Source organism: Molothrus aeneus, chromosome 7 (assembly GCF_037042795.1).
Source record: "Molothrus aeneus isolate 106 chromosome 7, BPBGC_Maene_1.0, whole genome shotgun sequence".
NCBI lineage: Eukaryota > Metazoa > Chordata > Aves > Passeriformes > Icteridae > Molothrus > Molothrus aeneus.
The window spans coordinates 2,183,330-2,203,642 of NC_089652.1; the positions used below are offsets into that span (position 1 = coordinate 2,183,330).

At 47.7% G+C, this 20,313-nt stretch overlaps 1 protein-coding gene across 6 annotated transcripts in view; it reads right to left on the reverse strand.

The window, feature by feature from the left end:
- Positions 1-20,313, reverse strand: part of HDAC4 (histone deacetylase 4) — a 182,966-nt gene that overhangs the window by 47,778 nt on the left and 114,875 nt on the right. For 3 of the 6 annotated variants that reach the window (XM_066554063.1, XM_066554064.1, XM_066554059.1), the window contains 6 exons: positions 17,776-17,897; positions 9,617-9,757; positions 7,677-7,789; positions 4,176-4,292; positions 3,001-3,199; positions 270-499 (listed from right to left, as the gene is read on the reverse strand). In XM_066554063.1, the coding sequence (XP_066410160.1) occupies positions 270-499; positions 3,001-3,199; positions 4,176-4,292; positions 7,677-7,789; positions 9,617-9,757; positions 17,776-17,897 (922 nt within the window). The remainder of the gene's footprint in view (positions 1-269; positions 500-3,000; positions 3,200-4,175; positions 4,293-7,676; positions 7,790-9,616; positions 9,758-17,775; positions 17,898-20,313) is intronic. The other 3 variants (XM_066554062.1, XM_066554060.1, XM_066554061.1) reach the window with 3 other exon arrangements.

The following is a 20,313-nucleotide window of genomic DNA, read 5'->3' on the forward strand; positions in this document are numbered from 1 at the left end:
GGAAGGGGCTCTGAGCTCTCCCTGGAGCCTTCTCTTCTCCAGGTGAACCCCCCTAAGTCTCTCAGCCTTTCAGCAAATGTTTCAGTGTATCTGAGTAACTTCCCTCACAAAAATACATCCTGGTGTTGTCATGCCTGAGAGAGGTCCAAGGATGACAGTCCCAGGGATGTTGGAGGTAGAGCCCACAAACACATCTGCACTAGAGACCCCGAAATGGCACGCTTGAGGCTGCTGTGGAGGAAAAAAGGCATTGAAAGCTCTGTGCCCACCTTGTTGATGTGCAGCTGCTGCTGCTGGAACTGCTGTTTGTGTTTCTCCAGGAACTGCTGGTGCTGCTGCTGGATCACCAGCTGCTGGAGGGCCTGGGCGTTCTGGGGCAGGGGAGCAGACTGGGTGCGCCCCAGTGGGCGGTGCTGCCGCAGCTTGTGGATCGAAGGGGAGACCCTGTCTCCACCCACCAGGGGCTGTGCATGCAGGGGCAGTCCTGAAAGATACCAGTCTGAAGATAATATGGAGGAAAAAACAGCAGAGGAGAAACGAAAGGAAGAAGAAAGGAAGGGAGAAAACGGCTGTTGAGTAACGCTGACGGTGACAGTGATACCACGTCAAACCCAGCCACCTCGCCATCTACAGCTGGAGCTGCCTTGAGAGAGAGCAGATAAATTAATCACCACTGCACACAGCAATGCTTTGCTTGGTTTGAGTTCTGGATCTGCTTGGTGACTCAGAGACCCTCTGGAAACATCTCATTTCTTGAAACCAGCAACACCTTACTGACCTTTCTGTTGCTTCAGGAGACCACATTGGTCTGGAGTTTAAACCTCCCAGCTCACCTTGGTTTAGGGGCTGATCCCAGGTTCAATTCAAGCTGCACAAACCAGCTGCCTCCCTAGCATGGCTAGGGCTGCAGTCACCTTTGGGCAAGAAGCCTTTTGCTCTCCTTAGGCTTTGGTTTAGGAGAAGGAGAAGCTGCCCAGAAGTCGGCAGCCAGCTGGATGCTGAGCATTATAAACACCTCAGCAGTTGTGTCCCAGGATGTGACCTCCTTTCCCACCAATTCACAAAACTGCCCTAGTGGAAGGAGCTGACTCATGGGAAAGCCTCTTTTCTTGGTAGACTTAGAGAGTTTTTCCCACTCTCTGCTTTTTCTGAAAGGGATCATATGAAAGGGTATTTGATTTTATAAATGCATGTTCCTGCAGGTGTCGGTGTGCACACACTCAGGTCTGTGTATGAACACACAGATAATGGGGAAAGATGTGTTCCTCTTGCCTGAGAGCACAGCTCCTCCTCCCAAAAGTTCCAATCAGACAACAGAGCTTGCAGAGGATATTTTGGAAGACTACCTTCCTCCAAGGCAATGGCCAAGTTGCTCCTGGGGAAAGCTTTCCAGGAGACACCATGTTCACAGAATCCTGGAACAGTTGGGCTTGGGAGGGACCTTAAAACTCATCTCATTCCACCCTCTCCCATGGGCAGGGACACCTTCCACTATCCCAGGCTGCTCCAAGCCCTGAGTATGCTCCATCAGGAATAAGGAACAACAGAACATGTACCAGAACATGGAGGATACTATCTGGAGTAACCATTCTCAAGAGGAATGGCACAGCTAAGGAATTCTAGTGCAGCTTCCCAAACTGGCCATGTCTACCTTCCAGCCCAAAGAGAGCCATCTCAGCTAATTCTGCAGCTGTCAGGGGACTATCTCCAGAGCTCAAGGCTCTCCAGCACAATCCTAATAAACTCCACTTGATTTCCAAGGAGTTTCCAAATCTTAGCTGCAGCTTGGCAGCCAGTGCACTCAAGGCTTTGGGGAGCACGTATGAGCTCGCTGCCTCTCAGCTGCTGCCTCTGGAACGTGTGTTTGTCCTTGTTTCCCTGTGCTGACTCTTTCTCCTGAGTGCTGGGCTGTAACACATCGTACTCGCTCAGGAAGCCCCGCACGGAGCAGGTGGAGTAGAAGGAATTTGCTTGGAAGCAAACACAGAATGCTGGAAACTGAGGGAAGCAAACACCACACCTCTCTGCAGCAGCCTTCCCATATCTGTGTGCTCCCAAGCTTATCCCAACCCCGTGGATATTCCTGGGGTTTGGAAGTACAACCAGCCATGAGCTGCAATGAGCTGCAGGGGCTGACACCTCCCAAGAACTTCCAACAGAAATGGAAGGAAGGGAAGGAAAACCAACGCATCAGTAACTGAGGCAGAACATCCTTTGTCCCAGCACCACACACAGGAAACCAGGAACACATCCCAGTGGGAATTATTGCTTTGAATCCAGCTTATTTATAGCTACAGGCCTTCCCACAGGTAGCTCACTCTGAAAAGGCAGCACCGGGAGTGACTCACAGCCATTAACATCCTGCAAAGGGAATGCACACAAACAAATACAATCTGCTGGCAGGCAGCTGCCTGTGCCATGGCTCTGCTGTTTATATTAATGATGGAAAGGAAGTGTTTTAACCTGTGATTTTCTAAGGAAAATTTTAATTTTCTAAGGAAGTGTTTTAACCTGTGATTTTCTAAGGAAAATTTTAATTTTCTAAGGAATTCTAAGGAAGTGCTTTAACCTGTGATTTTCTAAGGAAAATTTTAATTTTCTAAGGAAGTGTTTGAACCTGTGATTTTCTAAGTGCGTGCTTTCGTATTTTCATGGAATAAAAACCACCCATGGAAAACAGGAGTTGTTAAGATGCAATGGTTTTGCCCTCACTTTGATCTGAACTGGTCAGAACTCTAAACAAAACAGAGTTCTCAACTTTTACCAACTAACCTTTGCTGTCCTGATGGAATAACAGGATTTATTTTCATCTCACCAAAATGAGGTGAGAGATCTGATTTTCACCACTAATTAATGAATCAGTAAACCAAGGTTTTATGTTCTACCTGCAGGGTGTACAGGTGATGCAGGACCTAGAGGCTGCCTTGACAACAGCCCAACAGATCCCTGCTGGTTTCCTCTCTTTTCCAGGTGCCCGAGTGCTGCCCCTGGAGCGCTCACCTGTGACCAGGGGTGTTTGTGCAGTTGGCTGTTCCAGTAGGACCATGTGCTGCAGGAGAGGGTTGTGTGCAGTTCCCCCATCCCTCTCCAACGTTGTAGTGCTCAGGTAGGGAGTGAGGTGAGTGCCAGGGAATAAGGAGATCCGCTGCTGTAAGGCTGGGATTGCGAGCCTCTCTGCGTCCTGCTGCGCTTGGCCCGCCTGCAAACGCACAGCCACAGGGGTTAGGAGACATCCCAGAGGCTGATCCCAGCCCCACTGACATCCCAGAGGCTGATCTCAACCTCAGTGATATCCCAGAGGGTGATCCCTGCCATCCCAGAGGCTGATCCCAGCCCCACTGACATCCCAGAGGCTGATCCCAGCCCTGCTACCATCCCAGAGGCTGATCCCTGCCATCCCAGAGGCTGATCCCTGCTATCCCAGCCCTGCTGCCATCCCAGAGGCTGATCCCTGCCATCCCAGCCCCTGACCCAGCCCCAGTGCCATCCCAGAGGCTGATCCCAGCCCCAGTGCCACCCCAGAGGCTGATCCCTGCCATCCCAGCCTCTGACCCAGCCCCAGTGCCATCCCAGAGGCTGATCCCAGCCGCGGTGCCATCCCAGAGGCTGATCCCTGCCATCCCAGAGGCTGATCCCTGCCACCCCAGAGGCTGATCCCTGCCACCCCAGAGGCTGATCCCTGCCATCCCAGAGGCTGATCCCTGCCATCCCAGCCTCTGACCCAGCCCCAGTGCCATCCCAGAGGCTGATCCCAGCCGTGGTGCCATCCCAGAGGCTGATCCCTGCCATCCCAGCCCCTGACCCAGCCCCAGTGCCACCCCAGAGGCTGATCCCTGCCATCCCAGCCTCTGACACAGCCCCAGTGCCCCCCCAGAGGCTGATCCCAGCCGTGGTGCCATCCCAGAGGCTGATCCCTGCCATCCCAGAGGCTGATCCCTGCCATCCCAGCCTCTGACCCAGCCCCAGTGCCACCCCAGAGGCTGATCCCTGCCATCCCAGCCTCTGACCCAGCCCCAGTGCCATCCCAGAGGCTGATCCCAGCCGTGGTGCCATCCCAGAGGCTGATCCCTGCCATCCCAGAGGCTGATCCCTGCCATCCCAGCCTCTGACCCAGCCCCAGTGCCATCCCAGAGGCTGATCCCTGCCACCCCAGCCCCTGAGCCAGCCCCACTCACGCTGGAGGGTCCCGTGGCAGGCAGTCCCAGGGTGATGTTGGGCAGGGAGGGCGAGGTGTAGAGCGGGAGCTGCGTCACGGAGCCCTCGCGGTTGACGAGCCTGTGAGCCAGGCTGGTCTGGAGAAGGAGAACCTGGTGAGAGCCCATCCCAGAGCCCATCCCCATCCCCAGGGCACAGCACTCACTGGGACAGGGCAGCAGGAGGGGACACAGAGTCTCCAGAAGTGCACAGACACCCCAGCAATGCCAGCCTGGGCATCCCTAGGAGCAGTGTCCATACACTCCTGGAGCTCTGGCAGCCTCAGGGCTGTGCCCCTTGCCTGGGGAGCCTGGCAGTGCCAGCACCCTCTGGGAAAAGAACCTTTCCTGATCTACCTCCCCTGGAACAGCTACGTGCTACTCCCTTGGTACTTGCCCTTCTCAAGCATTTTGAAAGGTAAAACCAATTATCTTAAAAAAAAAAAAAAAAGGCTTTACAATTGGTGTTTTTCTCTTTAGCAAATAACAGACAATTTATGTTATTTACAAGCGTGTGTTAGCATAAATCAGACTTCAAAATCCCATGCAAAAGCCTCAAGGTTGCATTTATGGAGCTATTTCCTGATTTTCAGGGTGAAATGCAAGATTTGCTCAGTTATCTTACAGGCATTTGAAGCAAGAACACTTTAGCAAAAATACCTTTAATTTCTAAACAAGACTGATTTGAAATACGCACTAGAAAGCCCATTATAAAAATTACAATAACGTGCCTGATTTTCCTGTTAGGAAACCAGGGTTCTGATCACCCTGAGGTCTCTGCAGGTGATTTTCCAACGTAAATAGAATTTGGATTTTGAGAAGACTTCTGCAGAAGCCTGTTAAACTCAGGTGCTGCTGTGAAAAAGTGGATTTTGTTTAACTCAATATTCTATTAAGGGGCAATCTGTACCTAAGTCGTGGCTGTCCCATCCCTGGAATTGTTCAAGGCCAGGCTGTTCCACCCCCTGCAATGGGCAGCGACACCTCCCACTATCTCAGGGTTCTCCAAGCCCAAAATCCAGCCTGACTGTGGACACTTCCAGGGATGAGGCAGCCACAGCTTCTCTGGGCAGCCTGTACCTTATTTTTAACAGACTCATTGTAAAAAAACTTCAGTTTTCTCTCTCATCTAAAGTGATTCTCCATATGATTATTTGTACCCACACACTTCTCTTTCCAAGTGATTTTTGAACACTCCTGGCAATTTTGCTTTAATTTAAATTACATAATGTCAGTGTGCCATTGAAAATAAGATACTTATTGTCAGCAGAGGAATGAAATATTTTACTGATATCATAAATGAAACAAAACTACATTCATTTTCCCTTTGAACAATCAATACTCTGGAGTTGTGCCTCAAAGCCTCTCCTGGGGATTTGATATAGAAAACAGAGGAGAGAAGAACACAGCAGCTTGATGCTCTGAGCATATGGGATTTGGCAGCATTATCACCACTTTAAACACACAGCTCCCATCTCTGGGCTGAATTGCACACAGCCATTTCTGAATGCACAGTCTGCAGCTGTACTCCAGGAGTTTTTACAGCCTTGTACCAACTGCAATGGCAGGGAATGCTGTGTGCCTTTCAGAGAGAGAAAAACCTTTAAAAACAGTATTTCAAACCAGAAAGTGTCTGCTTTAAAGGACACAGGGCTGCAGTCTTTCCCCACTGAAGGCACTCAAATAATGAACTTGGGCACCATCTTCCAACACACCTGGTTCAAGGGCTGATGCAGCAAACTAAGAAGCAGTGAGATATACTTCTCATTTAAAATGAAACATGAAGCCAAGAACAAAACACAACATTATCTTTTCAGAAACACTCAAATATTTCCAAACATGTCATGGTGGGAACTTGGGAAGTCCTGGTCCATTTTGGTATTAAAGAATCTCCCAACACCTGAGCCCCCAGGTCATACAATTCCTACTGAGGAAGAGGATTTTAAAGGCACCAAACCCCACTTATTTTTTTTCCCAAATACAGGCCAATGGATCAGCTGGGATCACATGACATGAATGCTGAGTTATTTTTCTTTGGGAAGGGGAAAGGCTTGGGCAGGACAGGGGTTTTTTTCCAAATCATTTGTACGGCTTGTGCCTCAGCCTAAGTCACAAAATTACAGCTGCACTACAAGCAGTTGATGGAAAGACTTTTTCCTGTGGTCAGTGTCCATTTGATTAGGTGTTGGTGGTCTAGTCCCAGATGATCAGCTCTAATTATTAAGTTGAAAAATCAAACGGATGAGGAGGATGCTCCAGCTTTACATTTCCCTGCAGGAGGCTCACTCTAACCTCATGGAATGGTTTGGGCTGGAAGGGACCTTAAAGACCACCTGATTCAAATCCCCTGCAGGGACTTTTGGGAAGCTGCCTGCTCTGTTTATGTCACAAAAAAATTGTCAAACCCACTCGTTTTTCCATCAGCAGCAACTGGGAATTTGCAGTTTGCTAAGGACAGACAAGACTGATCAGCAAAACCAAAACTCAGTGCTCATCCTCCTGGGCCAAGTGAAGCCCCCACCTCCCACCATCTTAATCTTCACACTAATTACCTAAATCTGTAAGGTTTGCTATAGATTAGAGTGGCTGGAACGTGTGCTGCATCATTTGGCAGGGCAGAGGGTGGAGAAGGAGGCATGTTCCCCTTATTAAATACTGTTACACTACATTAGAAATAAAAATAAAGTGCAAATCTGTACAAAACTAGAAAGCAATAAGGACTGACATTTCCACCATCAGAAGGCCTTTTCAATTCTAAAGGAATATTTGTGGAGAACAAGCCCCAGCCTGTTTTTGGAGCCCTGGTGTTAAGACAGACTCTATTCATGGGGGGAAACAGCTAATGGGAAGCTGGATGAAAAGAAATGCACCAGTAACATCAGACAACCACACTGGTTTTCTAGAGGCACAGTTTGTAGTGGGAGCCAGCTCACATGGCCCAGACCCCTTGGAAAAGCTTGGCTCCCAGATTCCTGAACACAGGAGCTGCTGTGCTCAGTCCAACCCCACCTCACCCTGCCCTGGGCATCCAGCAATGCCTCAAGTGATGGTGAAAGTTTATGGGATTATAAACCAGCACAAGGCACCAAGCTTTCAGATCCCCAGTTGTGGAGGAAAAGTTTAAATCCATCCCCTTTAATCCAATTATGGTTTGGGCATATTTAGACCATCCTACTGCACACAATAAATCCACCCTATATATAGGAATAAAGCCCCAAACACTAAAATACTTGCATTTGACCTTGCTGAATCCCTTTATTTTTACTTTCTCCTCACTACAAAACCACTGCAAGCTACCACAAGCTGCCTGTGAGCTGGTCCAAAGCAGATTTAATAAACAGATAAGGCATCCTCCAGGCTGAGAGGTAATTCCCAAAGTCTGCTCCAAGTTACAAGTCGGGCTTTTCCTTTTGTGTGGTTTAGTTCTCAAACTCTCCCAGAGCTGAGGGGTGTCACAAAGCAGAGGGAAGGGGGGCTCTGTACCTCTGCCTGGATACTGGTGACTGATCCTGCAATTCCATTCTCAGTGCTGATGTTGTTGGAGCTGTTGTTCGGAGAGCTGGGACCAGATCCAGGAGCGCTGTTGCACGCAGAGTCTGAAAAACACATCCCAAACCAACTTTTAACATTAGAAACCATCTCTGTGATGGTATTTACACAGATAACAACCCCTCAAGTTTTGTTTTGGATGAAAGCAGCCCTCCTCCTCCTCCCCTTCTTCCCCCTAAATCTTCCCAGGGCTCTTAAAATACCAACAAACTCTTTCAAATGGTTTATCCAAGTACCCACTCAGCATATTTAAGTCTTCTCCCCATGGGGATTTCTCTTAGAGTGTATTAATAATTTGAAATATGATTGAAAGATAATAAAAGCATGGAAGGTTTGAAGAGGCCAGACTGGAGGATGTCAGAGTTGTTCTGCTTCATTCTTCTGGAAGTGCCTCTCTCACTCTGTTTCTCTCTAACCCTAAAGACACCTCCTTGCATCAGACTTCCCTCAGAACATCTCTCACCTGCTCTATGGCACAGCTGCCAGTGTTCCTCCTTGTATTTGGGAAGGCTAATAACATTCAAACCCTTTCTTTTGAACTTTCCTCATGCCCAACCATTTGCAGCAGGAGAATCTCCCAGCAGCTGCAGTGGCTGAGGCTGCAGCAGGCTCCTCATTGCTCCAGGAGGAATAAAAGCTCATTTTTACAAGGGCCTGGAGGGACAGGACAGGGGGAATGGCTTCCCACTCCCACGGGGCAGGCTTAGAGGGGAATTGTAGGAAGGAATTCTTCTTTCTGAGGGTGATAAAGCCCTGGCACAGGGAGTCCAGAGAAACTGTGGCTGCTCCCATCCCTGGAAGTGCTCAAAATCAGGGTGGAGCAACCTGGTGAAGTGGAAAGTGTCCCACCAGAACCCCCTGTGTTCTTCAGGGATTAAACATAATTTCTATTCCCCGAAGTGGGACTGTTTTTAAAGCTTATTTTCCATTTTAAAGTCCCCTCTTACCATGACAACTCAGATACTTTTCTAACAAGCTCCAGGGTGGCTTCTTGAACTGTGTCCATGCCAGTGAGAAATGGGAGCTTCCACTGCCATTTTTGAAGTCATTGCAGGGGAAAATGGTCAGCCAGCAGAGGCTGATTTATCCCAGGAGCCACATGCCATACTGCATTGTGTGAGTGAAGGAAATTGGATTTTCAGGTCTGAAAGGCAGCCAGAACTCATGGAAAACACTCTCAGGCACAGGCTGGGATTTTTGGGGTGTCCTGTGCAGGCCTAGGGTTGGACTGGATTATCCTTGTGGGTACCTTCCAACTCAGGATATTTTATGATTCCACAACTTTTAGCTCTTGAAATCCTCCTTCCCTTCTGCAAACAGAGAGGCTCTGACCCAGAGAAGTGCTGAGGCACCCCAGGGTCTCCCAAACCCACTCCCTTGTCTAGAGAGAGCTCACTTTGAGTTTGATGGAGTGATGATCATGTGTCTCAGAGCCAGACAAGACTGGCAAAGCTGTCACTGGGTGGTACTTACACAGAGACATCCCTAGATGGTGCTAAGAATTAACTTTATGGTAATCTCATCACGTTCTTTGCTCTGATCCCACTTGCAAACTTTGGTTCTGGAAGGACAGGACTTTTCAACAAGAAACTGTCAGTTTGAGTGGTCAAAAAAAAGTTTTATCGAGCTGTATGTATAAAGATCCTGGGTCAAGAACCTTTCCCTATTTTCCATCCTAACTGAAACAGCTCCAGGTGTGTCCCAGGTCAAAGGGAGCAGAGATGGGAGCTGCGGATGGGGACAAGGCCTGACCTCAGCCTCCCCCAGCTGGACAATTCCAGTGCCCTCAGCTGGGTTCCAGCACTGCTGAAGCACACGAAGGAGACATTTTGGGAAGGGAGAAGGGGCTGAAGGATTGAGGCATTGTCACTTACCCGCCGTACCTGTGACGTCCAGCGGGCGCTTCTTGAGCGCCGTCACCACCGGCCCGTCCTTCCTGCGCAGGAGGGGGCTGCTCCTCCTCTCTGCCACCTTCTGCTTTAGCCTGGAGCGCAGCTTCAGGTTGGGCTCAGAGGCTGCCCAGGAAAGGAAACAGTGTTAGGAGTGTCTCAGCTGTGTTTTACTCAGCCTGCAGCTGAGCTGAGCTGAGTTTTGTTGAGTTGAGTTGAGTTGAGCTGAGCTGAGTTGGCCGCGGTTGAGCATTTGCAGGAAGCTAAATTAAATGAAGTCATTTGCTAACACAGATTTTTAATGTAACAAACAGGTCCCAGCCCATGCAACATCTGAATTCAACAACAACAACAACAACAGGCATTTGAATGAAAAATGTAATAATCATCCTGCAAAGTCTTCTCTGAGCAAAGACACAGACTCGGGATTAGTGCAGAGTTTCCCACCTCTGCCCAACGTGCTCCCAACCCAGTGGTAAACCCAGCTGATGGGATCCAGCAGAGGAACAGCTGAGCCAGCTGAGATGCTGCTGTTGGTAATCTCTGATGTGCTGCTGGAACAGACAGCTCCACACCCTCGAGTCATCCAACCCCTGAGGGAGGGACGCCAGGGCACGGGAAAAGAAAACACCAAAATCAAACCCCACAAGCAAATCAGGTGATTGTCTCCCTGCTGGGTCCTTGTGTCAGCTGGAGCCAGTGTCAACTCAAGGGAAAGGGCATGAGAGTGTGGCCAAGGAAAGCCACAGCCAGGGAGGAGGAGGCTTGTTTGTTTGTTTGTTTGGGAAGCAACTTGGGGTTACATCATCACAGCCCCACAGTTCAACCCTATCTAACAGCACATCACACACCTGGGAAGTTCCAGACTGCCCAGGGCAGGTGTGGATGCATTTCCTGTGACCACAGCCTCATGTATACCATGATTTTGAGAGACTCCCTCCAAAACACAAATCCTGAGCTCCCAAAAAGCCAAGGCAGAGCTCCTGGGAAGCCCCAGCAGCCCTGGGGCCAGGACAGCGGTGACAGCGCACGCATTATCAAACCTCCATCAGGGGCACAAAGCTTTAATTCAACACTGCTCCTGCAAGATGATTTCCTCTGGGAGCTTTCTGATCTCCTGAGCCCTGAGTGAAACACCTGCTGGAGGGTTTGAGGGCTCCTGACAGAGCTGAGTGAAGCAGCCCCATCCCTTCCCTTCCTCAACAGCCCCACATCACTTAATCCCTTTGAACCAGCAAATCCTGTGCTCACTCCATGAGCAACCAACACACTCCAGGGCCAATGATCTACATGTCTTTGGGAGAATTAAAACAGGGTTTACAAACTGATTTGAATTAACTCAGTCTGGCTGCAGCTATGTTTCCCTTGACCACCGGGTCACGTTGAAGATCAAGCCCGTCCACGTTAATTGCAGGGCTCGAAAAATCAGAAGGCTGATGAATTCAAGATCAAATGCTTGGAGTTAAGCCATCAACACTGTGCTTTGATGGAATTTTGGAGGGGAAGAAAAATTTTAAAAAGAAAGGAAAGAGCTTTTTTGTGAATGTTTTGGACAGAAAAACACCAGCAAGAGATAAAGGGAGTGCTAAAAAAAAAAAGTGCTTCCTCAAGATGATGCTTCAAATGCTGAATGAAGTGCATTAGCAAGGGGGGAATTATCTTCCAGAGAGAGAATTTGCATTTAAAATGGCAGGGGACTGAATGCAAATCTGCTCCCAGGGTAATATTAAAGACTGGACCAGTTCAAACACAAGCTCAGGCTCCAAGCAGCAAATTCTCTGAGTTCTCTTCAAAACAGAAGTTGGCATGATTTTAAAAGCGGTGTTTGGGTACACACCTCATCCCACATCCTTACTTTCCCAGCTTTAATTTGTCCCAATTTCTGAGCATTAATAGCTGCCTGGATACCACACTCATGGCTGGCATGAGATGATCTCTAAGGTCCCCTCCAACAAAACCACTCTGGGATTCTGTGGAAGGGGAAGGTGCCACAGCTGGATGCTGATATACCCCTTTTAAAGCAAGGAAATCTAAGACTATGCCACACCTGTTGGAAGGATCTGTCCCCTGACAAAGGAAAACATGGCAATAAAAACTGTATTTCAGCCCAAATTTTATTCCTGGTGTTCAGATGAGGGATGGTTTCTGTTGGGAACACACAATTAATTAGGTGGCTTTTAAATACACAGAAGGAATCAGTTTGAAACACCTTAAAAACGGGCAGGGAAACAAAAGATCTGGGGTCACAGATGACCTAACACACCCCATATTTGAAGCCACAATAAAAACCTCCTTCCATATAACAAAGAGGTGAACAAACATAGAAGATGACAGCCTTCAAAGAGAAAATACCTCCAGCGTAAGTGATTGCCAAAGCAACGTATTGGAATTTGTCAGATTAATCTATTTTAAGGCAAAATCACTCTGTGTTTTCCCCTTCTGCTAGGGGATTGAGTTTCAAAACACCAAAAGGTCTATTTAAAGGCCTGCTCTGATTCTGTTGTTTATCCCTCAGATATAATCCCAAATCTAACATGGCATCAGGACCTCAGAGAGCATAATCCCTACACGGATTTAATTGGGTGCTCCAGAGCCCAAAGTAGGTGAATTAAAATTCAGCACAGCCTCAAACTCACAGAATTTACATAAAATCTCTTTTATAGTAAAATAATTTAGGCTTGTTCACATGGTTTTTTAAACTATTATATAATAAAAATATTTTAAAGCTGAAGGGAGCTATCTTACACAAGTATAAAACAGGAATTTAACACAAAAGCATCAATACCTGACAGTCAATGTAGGCTCAATGCTGCCTCAGGAGTACCAATTCCACTGGAAATCTCCCCAAATTCACCCTGCCAGGCAATATGCCCAAAAAAAGGCTTGCTAACTGGAGTAAATTTAAAAACTGAAAACTAAACTACCAAACCTAAGTTAAAAAATTACTGCTCCTCTACATCTCCAGGTGAAGTATTTCAAACAAATGCCATAAAATTAGAAAAATTCCCCTCCAGTAAACAAATGAAGTCCATGCCCAAATCTGAGTCAGCTCCCACAAAGCCAGTGGGACTTCTTAAGCACTGACATACTTAATTTTGCCTATAATAGTGATTTATACAAAGAATATTTTGTTTTCCTCCAAATAAATTAATAACCAGAACATAAGCCAAAAGCTTCCCTGGTTTTCACAGGCTCCAAACCAAGTTACCCCTCTTATACATCACTGTGTGCAGCAGGACCCATGTAATCCAATTCTTCCAATATTTATGTCATTCCCATTGTTTTTTTTTCCTAGAATTGCAGCCCCTAAGCTGCTGAACTAATTGGACATTAAATCTGTGGAAGTCAAAACCCCACCAAGTCCTGGGCAGAGTTTGCCTTGTTCCCACTGTCCATCTACATTTGTGGAATAAAAGCAAACAATGCAGCATGAAACCCCTGCTCCCAGCCCCTGAACATCTTCATTTCAGCAGGTGGGGACTGGAAAGGGATGTTATTTATTATTATTATTATTATTATTATTATTATTATTATTATTATTATTATTGTTATTGTTATTGTTATTGTTATTGTTATTATTATTATTAAGTTCCAGACAAAGTTTAATAGGCAAAAGCCAACAGAATTATCTTGTCTCCCTTCTAACACCCATAAGAAAACTCCATGAGAGAGGGAACTTAAGCTGAAGGAAGGAAAAGGTTAGATGGGATATTGGGAATTAGGAATTGTTCCCTGGCAGGGTGGGCAGGCCCTGGCACTGCCCAGAGCAGCTGTGGCTGGCCCTGGATCCCTGGTAGTGCCCAAGGCCAGGCTGGACACTGGGGCTTGGAGCAGCCTGGGACAGTGGAAGGTGTCCCTGCCCATGAATGGGAGCACCAAGGAGGAGGAGGGTGGGTTCCCTGAGTGACTGGGATCCCCCAAAGGTGACACTAAACTACAAGATTTTGTTTGGTCTCCTCCTGGAAGAGGTTTCTCTTCTGGTGTCTTCATGATTCCACAATTGTTAAGGCTGGACAAGACTTCTGAGATGACCAAGTGCAGCCATCAATCCATCATCCCCCAAACTCTGTCCCCCAGTGCCACATCCTGTTTTGTGAACACTTCCAGGGATGGTGATTCTACCCCTGCCCTGTGCAGCCTGTTCCATGCCTGAGCACCTTCCCAGGCAAGAAATCTTCCCCAATATCCAAGCTAAGTGTTATTTTTGGATCAGACAGACTGACATCCTCCAGTCTTTCCAGCAGGGATTTCTCTGGGGGTCAGGGCCTCCTCTCAGTGTGTGGGAAGCCAGGCTTCCATGCTGGCTGCAAGGACAATGTGGGTGGGAAGGCAGAGATGCTCTCGAACTGCAGTGACACTCCATGCCACACAGAGCTCCAAGATTTCCTCTGATTATACTCTTACATTACACCAGGGTTTCTGACTAGTCTATTTTCTTCCAAACAACCTTTTGTCCTAAAACAAACCACTCCAAACACTCCAATAATCAGACCCAGTTCAGAGGGACATTATGCTTTCCTCGACAAATGCAGCATTATAATTGTTGACAAATCCTTTCATTTTCCCTTTTATTTCTTTCTAAATGCAACAAGTTCACACCAATTTCACCTGCTTAGCTGCAAATAATACCCAAACAGCTCCAATTTCCTGCAATACCAACAACCTCACGGGATGCTGGATGCTTTCCTCTCTCAGGCTCCTCTCTTTTGCATGGAAAAAGAACCAGGGAGTCACAGAATCATTTAGGTTGGAAAAGCCCTCTAAGATCAAGTCCAGGAGGAAAAGCATGTTAAGAAGTGAAATAATTCCCTTTAAATCTTCATGATGGCAGTGGTGTCAGCTTTCTAAGTAACAGCATGTTCTAATACATCCACTGCTCAAATTTCAGAAAGCAGGGAATGCCATCAACAACCTCATTCGTGGGGAGAAAACGAGGACAGGATTCCTTGGAAATGCAAAAATGAAAAGCTCTGCTAAAACCCACTTCAGCAGCTCCAAGAAAGGTGTTGACAAACAGCTCTTGGGGTTAGCAAAACAGGCTGTCCCAACCCAGAGTCTAAAATCACTCCATAAGGATTCTCCAGAGATTTTCCTTAGAGGATCCCAGTGTAGCACATAATGGATGTTATTATGTTTGGGAGACACCGACCTTGATCTGGGAGCAGAAGAGGTCACTTAGAATTTCCCCTCTCAAAAACTGTCAATAAAACTCTGACATTAAATCCTACACAGAACAAAATAAACTCCCCAGAAGGGGAAATAAAACTCCTTGTGCTAATCCAGGTATTTAACAGCAAAGGCAGGAGCAGCACCAACCAAACTGATCTAAGATCAGTGAAAAAAAGGAAGAGCCTCAAAGTGCTTAGAGAGAGGGAGCAGAGTGAAATCAATCCCCCAGCCAGGCTAAGAACAGGATTCAAGCAATTAGTAACTGCACCAGGAAAACAATTTCATGCTGAAACCAAACAGCCAAGAAACTGGAGCATAATTTAGGAAAACAAACCAGAGAGAGAGCTGGATTTCAGGGCATGGGAGGCATCAGGAGCTGACTCTTCCCCCTGCTGAAGGCTTTCAAGCACTCTGAAGATATCTTTCCTGAACATCCTCCCTCTCCCATAACCTGTGACCATCAGGATGCTTGAAATAAGATTAAAGACACAGAGTGTTGCTAAAATGCAGGGAAATGGTAAATTTGATGGAATCATGGAACTGTTTGGGTTGAAGGGACCTTAAAGCTCACCTTGTTCCACCCCTTGCCACGAGCAGGGACACCTTCCTCTATCCCAGTGTGCTCCAAGCCCTGTTCAACCTGGCCTGGACCACTTCTAGGGATGGTGAATATTTATTCTTCCCAAAAAATGTCTCAACCTGCAGGACATGCTCCCAGCTCTGCAGACTGGGAGAAATGATAATTCCAACTGCCTTCCCACCACCCCCTAAGCCACCCTCTCCCCAGCAATGGTGCTGGTTGGATTCCAGCCCTGGTAATCAGAGCTGTATTGTGATGGGTTCTGTTATTTGAGCTGCAAATATTTAATCAAATTTAATAAAATTGGACTACACGATATGGCGGTTTTAAATTACCAACACAAAGCCAGAGCCTTGGCTGGTGCCAAAAATCTGAAAAGCTCACCCGTAATAAAGAACTTTATTTAGGATGGGCTCCAGCCTTCCCTGCCTTTTGTTTACACCAGACTGTTCAGGAGCCTTTCTTCTCCAAGCAACTTAACATTCTTGGCACTGGGAATTCTGCAGGATATTGCTGTGCCAGAGCCTGACGTGCTGTTGCGTTGAAAGGAAAATAAAAGAAAACAATGAAAAATAGAAAAAAATTCTCCCCTGAACCTCACAAAAGTGAACTCATTTGTATCCCAGACCAGTGCCCAGGAGACTGATGTGCTGGTGCCCAAAAAGAACAAGCACCAGCGTTCTGGCAAACCAAAAAATCAGCTGAACGTCCTCCTGCTGGAAAACAACAATGGGTTTGGTGTGGCTTGCACTCTTTAATAATGTGATTAGCTCCATTCATCATCCTTAATTCCCCCTGTCTGACAGCAGGAGCTCACCCAGCAGGAGTTTTGGTGAGATCCCAGTTTGGGAAGCAGCACAGGGTGGGTGAGATGTGCAGATGTCTTCCTTCTCCTGCAGGAATTCCCTTCCAGGACACTGGGAGCAAGAAGGGTGACTGCTGCTCAAAGCCAATCTGACAAGGTGCCCTGAGGTGATGAGCCAGGCAAGTTTGGGAGCATGTCAAAGCCCATTTCTGCTGTGGTAATGCTAACAGGGTAGGAAGGGATCACCTGGCACCACAAGGCATAGGAAAGAGCTAAAAATCTCTTGGAATCAGGCTGCCCACAGGCCCTAAGTGATAGGTTTGGTGCCAAGGGATGCTTCCCTGAGTGGAAACCCTGTGAAGCCCCAGGGCAGCCTGGAAGCTCTTCCATTTCCCAGGAGCAGAGAGGAGAGGATGCCCTGTCCTTCAGCAAATCCAGCTTTCTGAGCTCGGCTTTTGAGTCCTCCAGGAAAGGCACAGTCAAAAGCCACAGCCCCAAAGCCACAGGGGCACCTTTCCTGGGGAAAACCCATATCTTGGAGCCAATTTTTGACTGGGTTCCTGTGCAGCTGAAGTGCTTGTTACTCATCAAGCAACCAGCCCAAGGGGGGGACAGAGACAACTGCACAGATGGGACTCCATCCAGCAGGGCAGGTGCTACAGTTCCTAGAGACATTTCCAAAAGGGGAAAACTTCATCACTGAAAGGCTGGTCAGGCATTGGAACAGGCTGTCCAGGGCAGTGGTCAGTCACCATCACTGGAAGTGTTTAAAAAACCCGTGAATGTGGCACTTGGGGCCATGGGTTAGAGGCGGCCTTGGCAGTGCTGGTTGAAGGTGATCTTTGGACCTTTTCCAACCTTAATGATTGTGTGATCTTTTCAGAGAAGCTTTTCTTGCTGTCCTGAAGTGATTCCCAGCAGGGCCAGTGAGCAGAAGTGCTCCCTGAGCGAGGCTGAGCTCTCACAGCTGAGCTGTTCCCCGAAGGCAGCAGCAGCCCTGAGCTGGCCGGGTTGGGAGCCCAGGCTGTGCTGGCTCAGGCTTGTGCTACAGAGCTGAGGAGCACAGCCAAGCCAAACAACCTGGTTTACATAATACAGGCTTGAGGAGTAACTGACCTGCTCAGCCACCGTGCAGGGAGAAGCCAGACTGAAAGAGAACTGTCTAGGTGTGAACCAAACCCTCGCAGGAAGCCCTGGTGCTCGCCCTGGCACAAACCCCCTTATATACCCCAGGTACAAACTCACACATAAAATGCAAATCCCCCCAAGAAATGCACTTTTTCTTGGGGCTTTTCTCATTCAGCAAACACACTTGGGCTGGAGACACGCAGATCTCTGTGAGAGCTTTGGGTTTGGAAAAAACATCTCCCAAACTTTGAACACGTGGCTCTCACACACCCCGGAGCAGCCCCAGGCTCCCTGGAACACTGGGAGCACAGAGACAGGTGAAGGGGGAGCACATGGACAGGGAAACAAAGCACAGCCTGGAATCCAGCTTTTGGCAGCATCCCTTCTTTTTCAGGAAGATCAGATCAGAGTGCTGAGCATGATGCAGGGACAGGCAGCGTGGGCAGGGAAGGGCAGCCCTACCTGTTTTTCTGAGTGGGAAGTCGTCTTTGGAATCGTACATCCCCAGGACTGGGTGGTTGTAGGTGCCGGAGACGCCGCTTTGGGGTGGGGAGCTCTGGTCCAGAGAGCTGTGCTGGGTCTTCCTGCACAGGAGGAAAGAGAAGAAGGAACAAGCTTTACACTGGTGACACGCACAGGGGACGAGCCTGCCACCTCAGGGAGTGGGGAAGGGGACAAAGGCAAAGGCAAAAGCTGTGAATCCCCAGGGCAGCCTGCAAGCTCTTCCATTTTCCAGGAGCAGAGAGGAGAGGATGCCCTGTCCTTCAGCAAATCCAGTTTTCTAAGCTCGTCTTTTGGAGTCCAGGAAGGGCACAGTCAAAAGTACCATCCCCAAAGCCTGGCTTTCTCCTCCTGGGCACTCCTACAAAAAAAAAACACTAAAATCCAATATACAGGAATGGCAATTGACTTAGTTTTCAGTGTAAGACTCCACCTTGGCTTAGCTCATACCACGAGTATAAATTCTAAGACTGTAACCTGGGCTGGGTTTTGCTAAGTCACCTCCCTGAATCTCAGCACAGGTGAGACCTCAACTTGAGCACAAGTGAAGCACTTCCCTCTCCAGAATAAACCCCCAGCTCAGCAGAGAGAGGCCAAGGCTGAAGCATTGCACCTGGCCAGCAGCAGCCATGGCACACAGGTGGCCCCCTGCCCTTCCTCCTGCCTGTCCTCCCATCCCAGGAGCTCAGCAGAGACAGGGCCAAAGCACTCAGCACCTTTCCAGCTGAACTTCCCCGAGCTGATAATTTATGGCTTTGTTTGAGCAGGCTGCTGGAAGTAAATTACAGTCTGTTTGCTGAGGATATTAAATAATGAATGAGTTTTCTCAGCCTCCTACCAGTTTGTTGGCTGCATCTTTCCTGCATAATGACTTGTGCCCAGCTTTGCTGTTTCTCAGGAGCTCCACCAGCCTGGGAGAAGGCTTCAGCCAGCAGAGCAGCTCCATCAGCAGAACAACTGATTTAGCCATGCAGGTGACACTCACTGGGCTCTCACAACTTCACTTTAAATAAACAGAATTTAAATCCCATATTTTTTCTAAATACTAAAGGATTTAGGACAATGGAGAGCAAGCATTTTGTAAAAAAAAATAAAAAAGAAAAAGTGAATATTTGAAATTTTGTACTGCCTAAAAACCAAGCTGAAAATATTCTCCTGCAAAAGGTTCTTCAAGGAACCTAAGTGAACCATTCCCAGGTGGAAATTGCACAAATTCAGGCCATTTCTCGAGCAGCACTAATCCCTTGAGTGCAAGCTCAGCTCAGGAGTTGGCTGCTGAGACCCAGAGCATCAATTCCACTGCAAGTTAAAGCCTTCAAAAAATAAGGGGCTAATAAAATACTAAGAAAATACATTGAATTTTCTACATAATTACAAAAAAAAAAAAAACAACCCCTCTGCAAATTTTATTTGAACATCAACATTTTCTACTCCCACAGACCTTCTAGTGGGAGGTGTCCCTGCCCATGGCAGGGGGTGGAATGGGATGGGCTTTAGGGTCCCTTCAGCCCAAACCATTCTGGGATTCTATGGAAGTATGAATGACTGTGGTTTCCCAACCCTCCCTCTTCATTATCCAGATTTCTCTGCACATAAAGAAAAATGATTTCTGGGGCTCTTGCAGGGCTGTGTTTCCCACACCCAGCCCATGCTGTGCCACATGCCCACCCCTGAATGCCCCCACACACTTCAATCTTCACCTGCAATTAAAACAGAGACAAACTGAAAAATAAAAAATAATAATCCCTCCTGGGAAGAGATGTGGCTTTTTCTGCCAGGATCTGCTCATTCCATGGGAAGGCAGCACTCCCAGGAATGATGTTTCACTCCCAGGAATCCTGGGTGCTGTGATCTGAGAGTCCTGAGCCCCATCAAGTCACACAATGACATTTCTGGCTCTATATGAGCAACAGACTTTTTTTTTTCTCCCTTTTCTTTCCTTTTCTTTTCTTTTTTTTTTTTTAATTATGACCTAAGCAGCACAATCGAGTACATTGAAGCTATTTTCATCCCTTTGTCAGGCAATGTGCAGGAATTCAAAGGGCCTGTTTAGATGTGCTCCAGGGCTGCTGAATGACAGATATTGAGCTCTGCAAACAGGAACACATTCCCTGGCTCCAGGACTGGGGTCTGACGCTGCTTCCAGCAGCATGCACTGCTCTGCATGCCCCTTCAGGAATGTCAGAGCTCTGGGAGGAGAGGAAATTGGACACTGCATGGAGCCTGCAGACATTCCTGAAAGCACAGCCCTTCATCCAAGGCATCCTCTGCTCCCTGAGCTCCTTCAAACACCCACGTGCACAGACAGAAAGGTCGGAGCGATGATCTTGGAAGTCTTTTCCAACCTTAACGATTCCATGATTTGATATTTCAACCTTCAATCATGTTCAGCAAGGTGCACTGAATATACATTCAGGCATGTGTACCTGGGCTGGAATGTTTTGTGTTCACACCTGTGGATGGAGGGATCATTCAATGTATAATTTAATGTGCAATTTC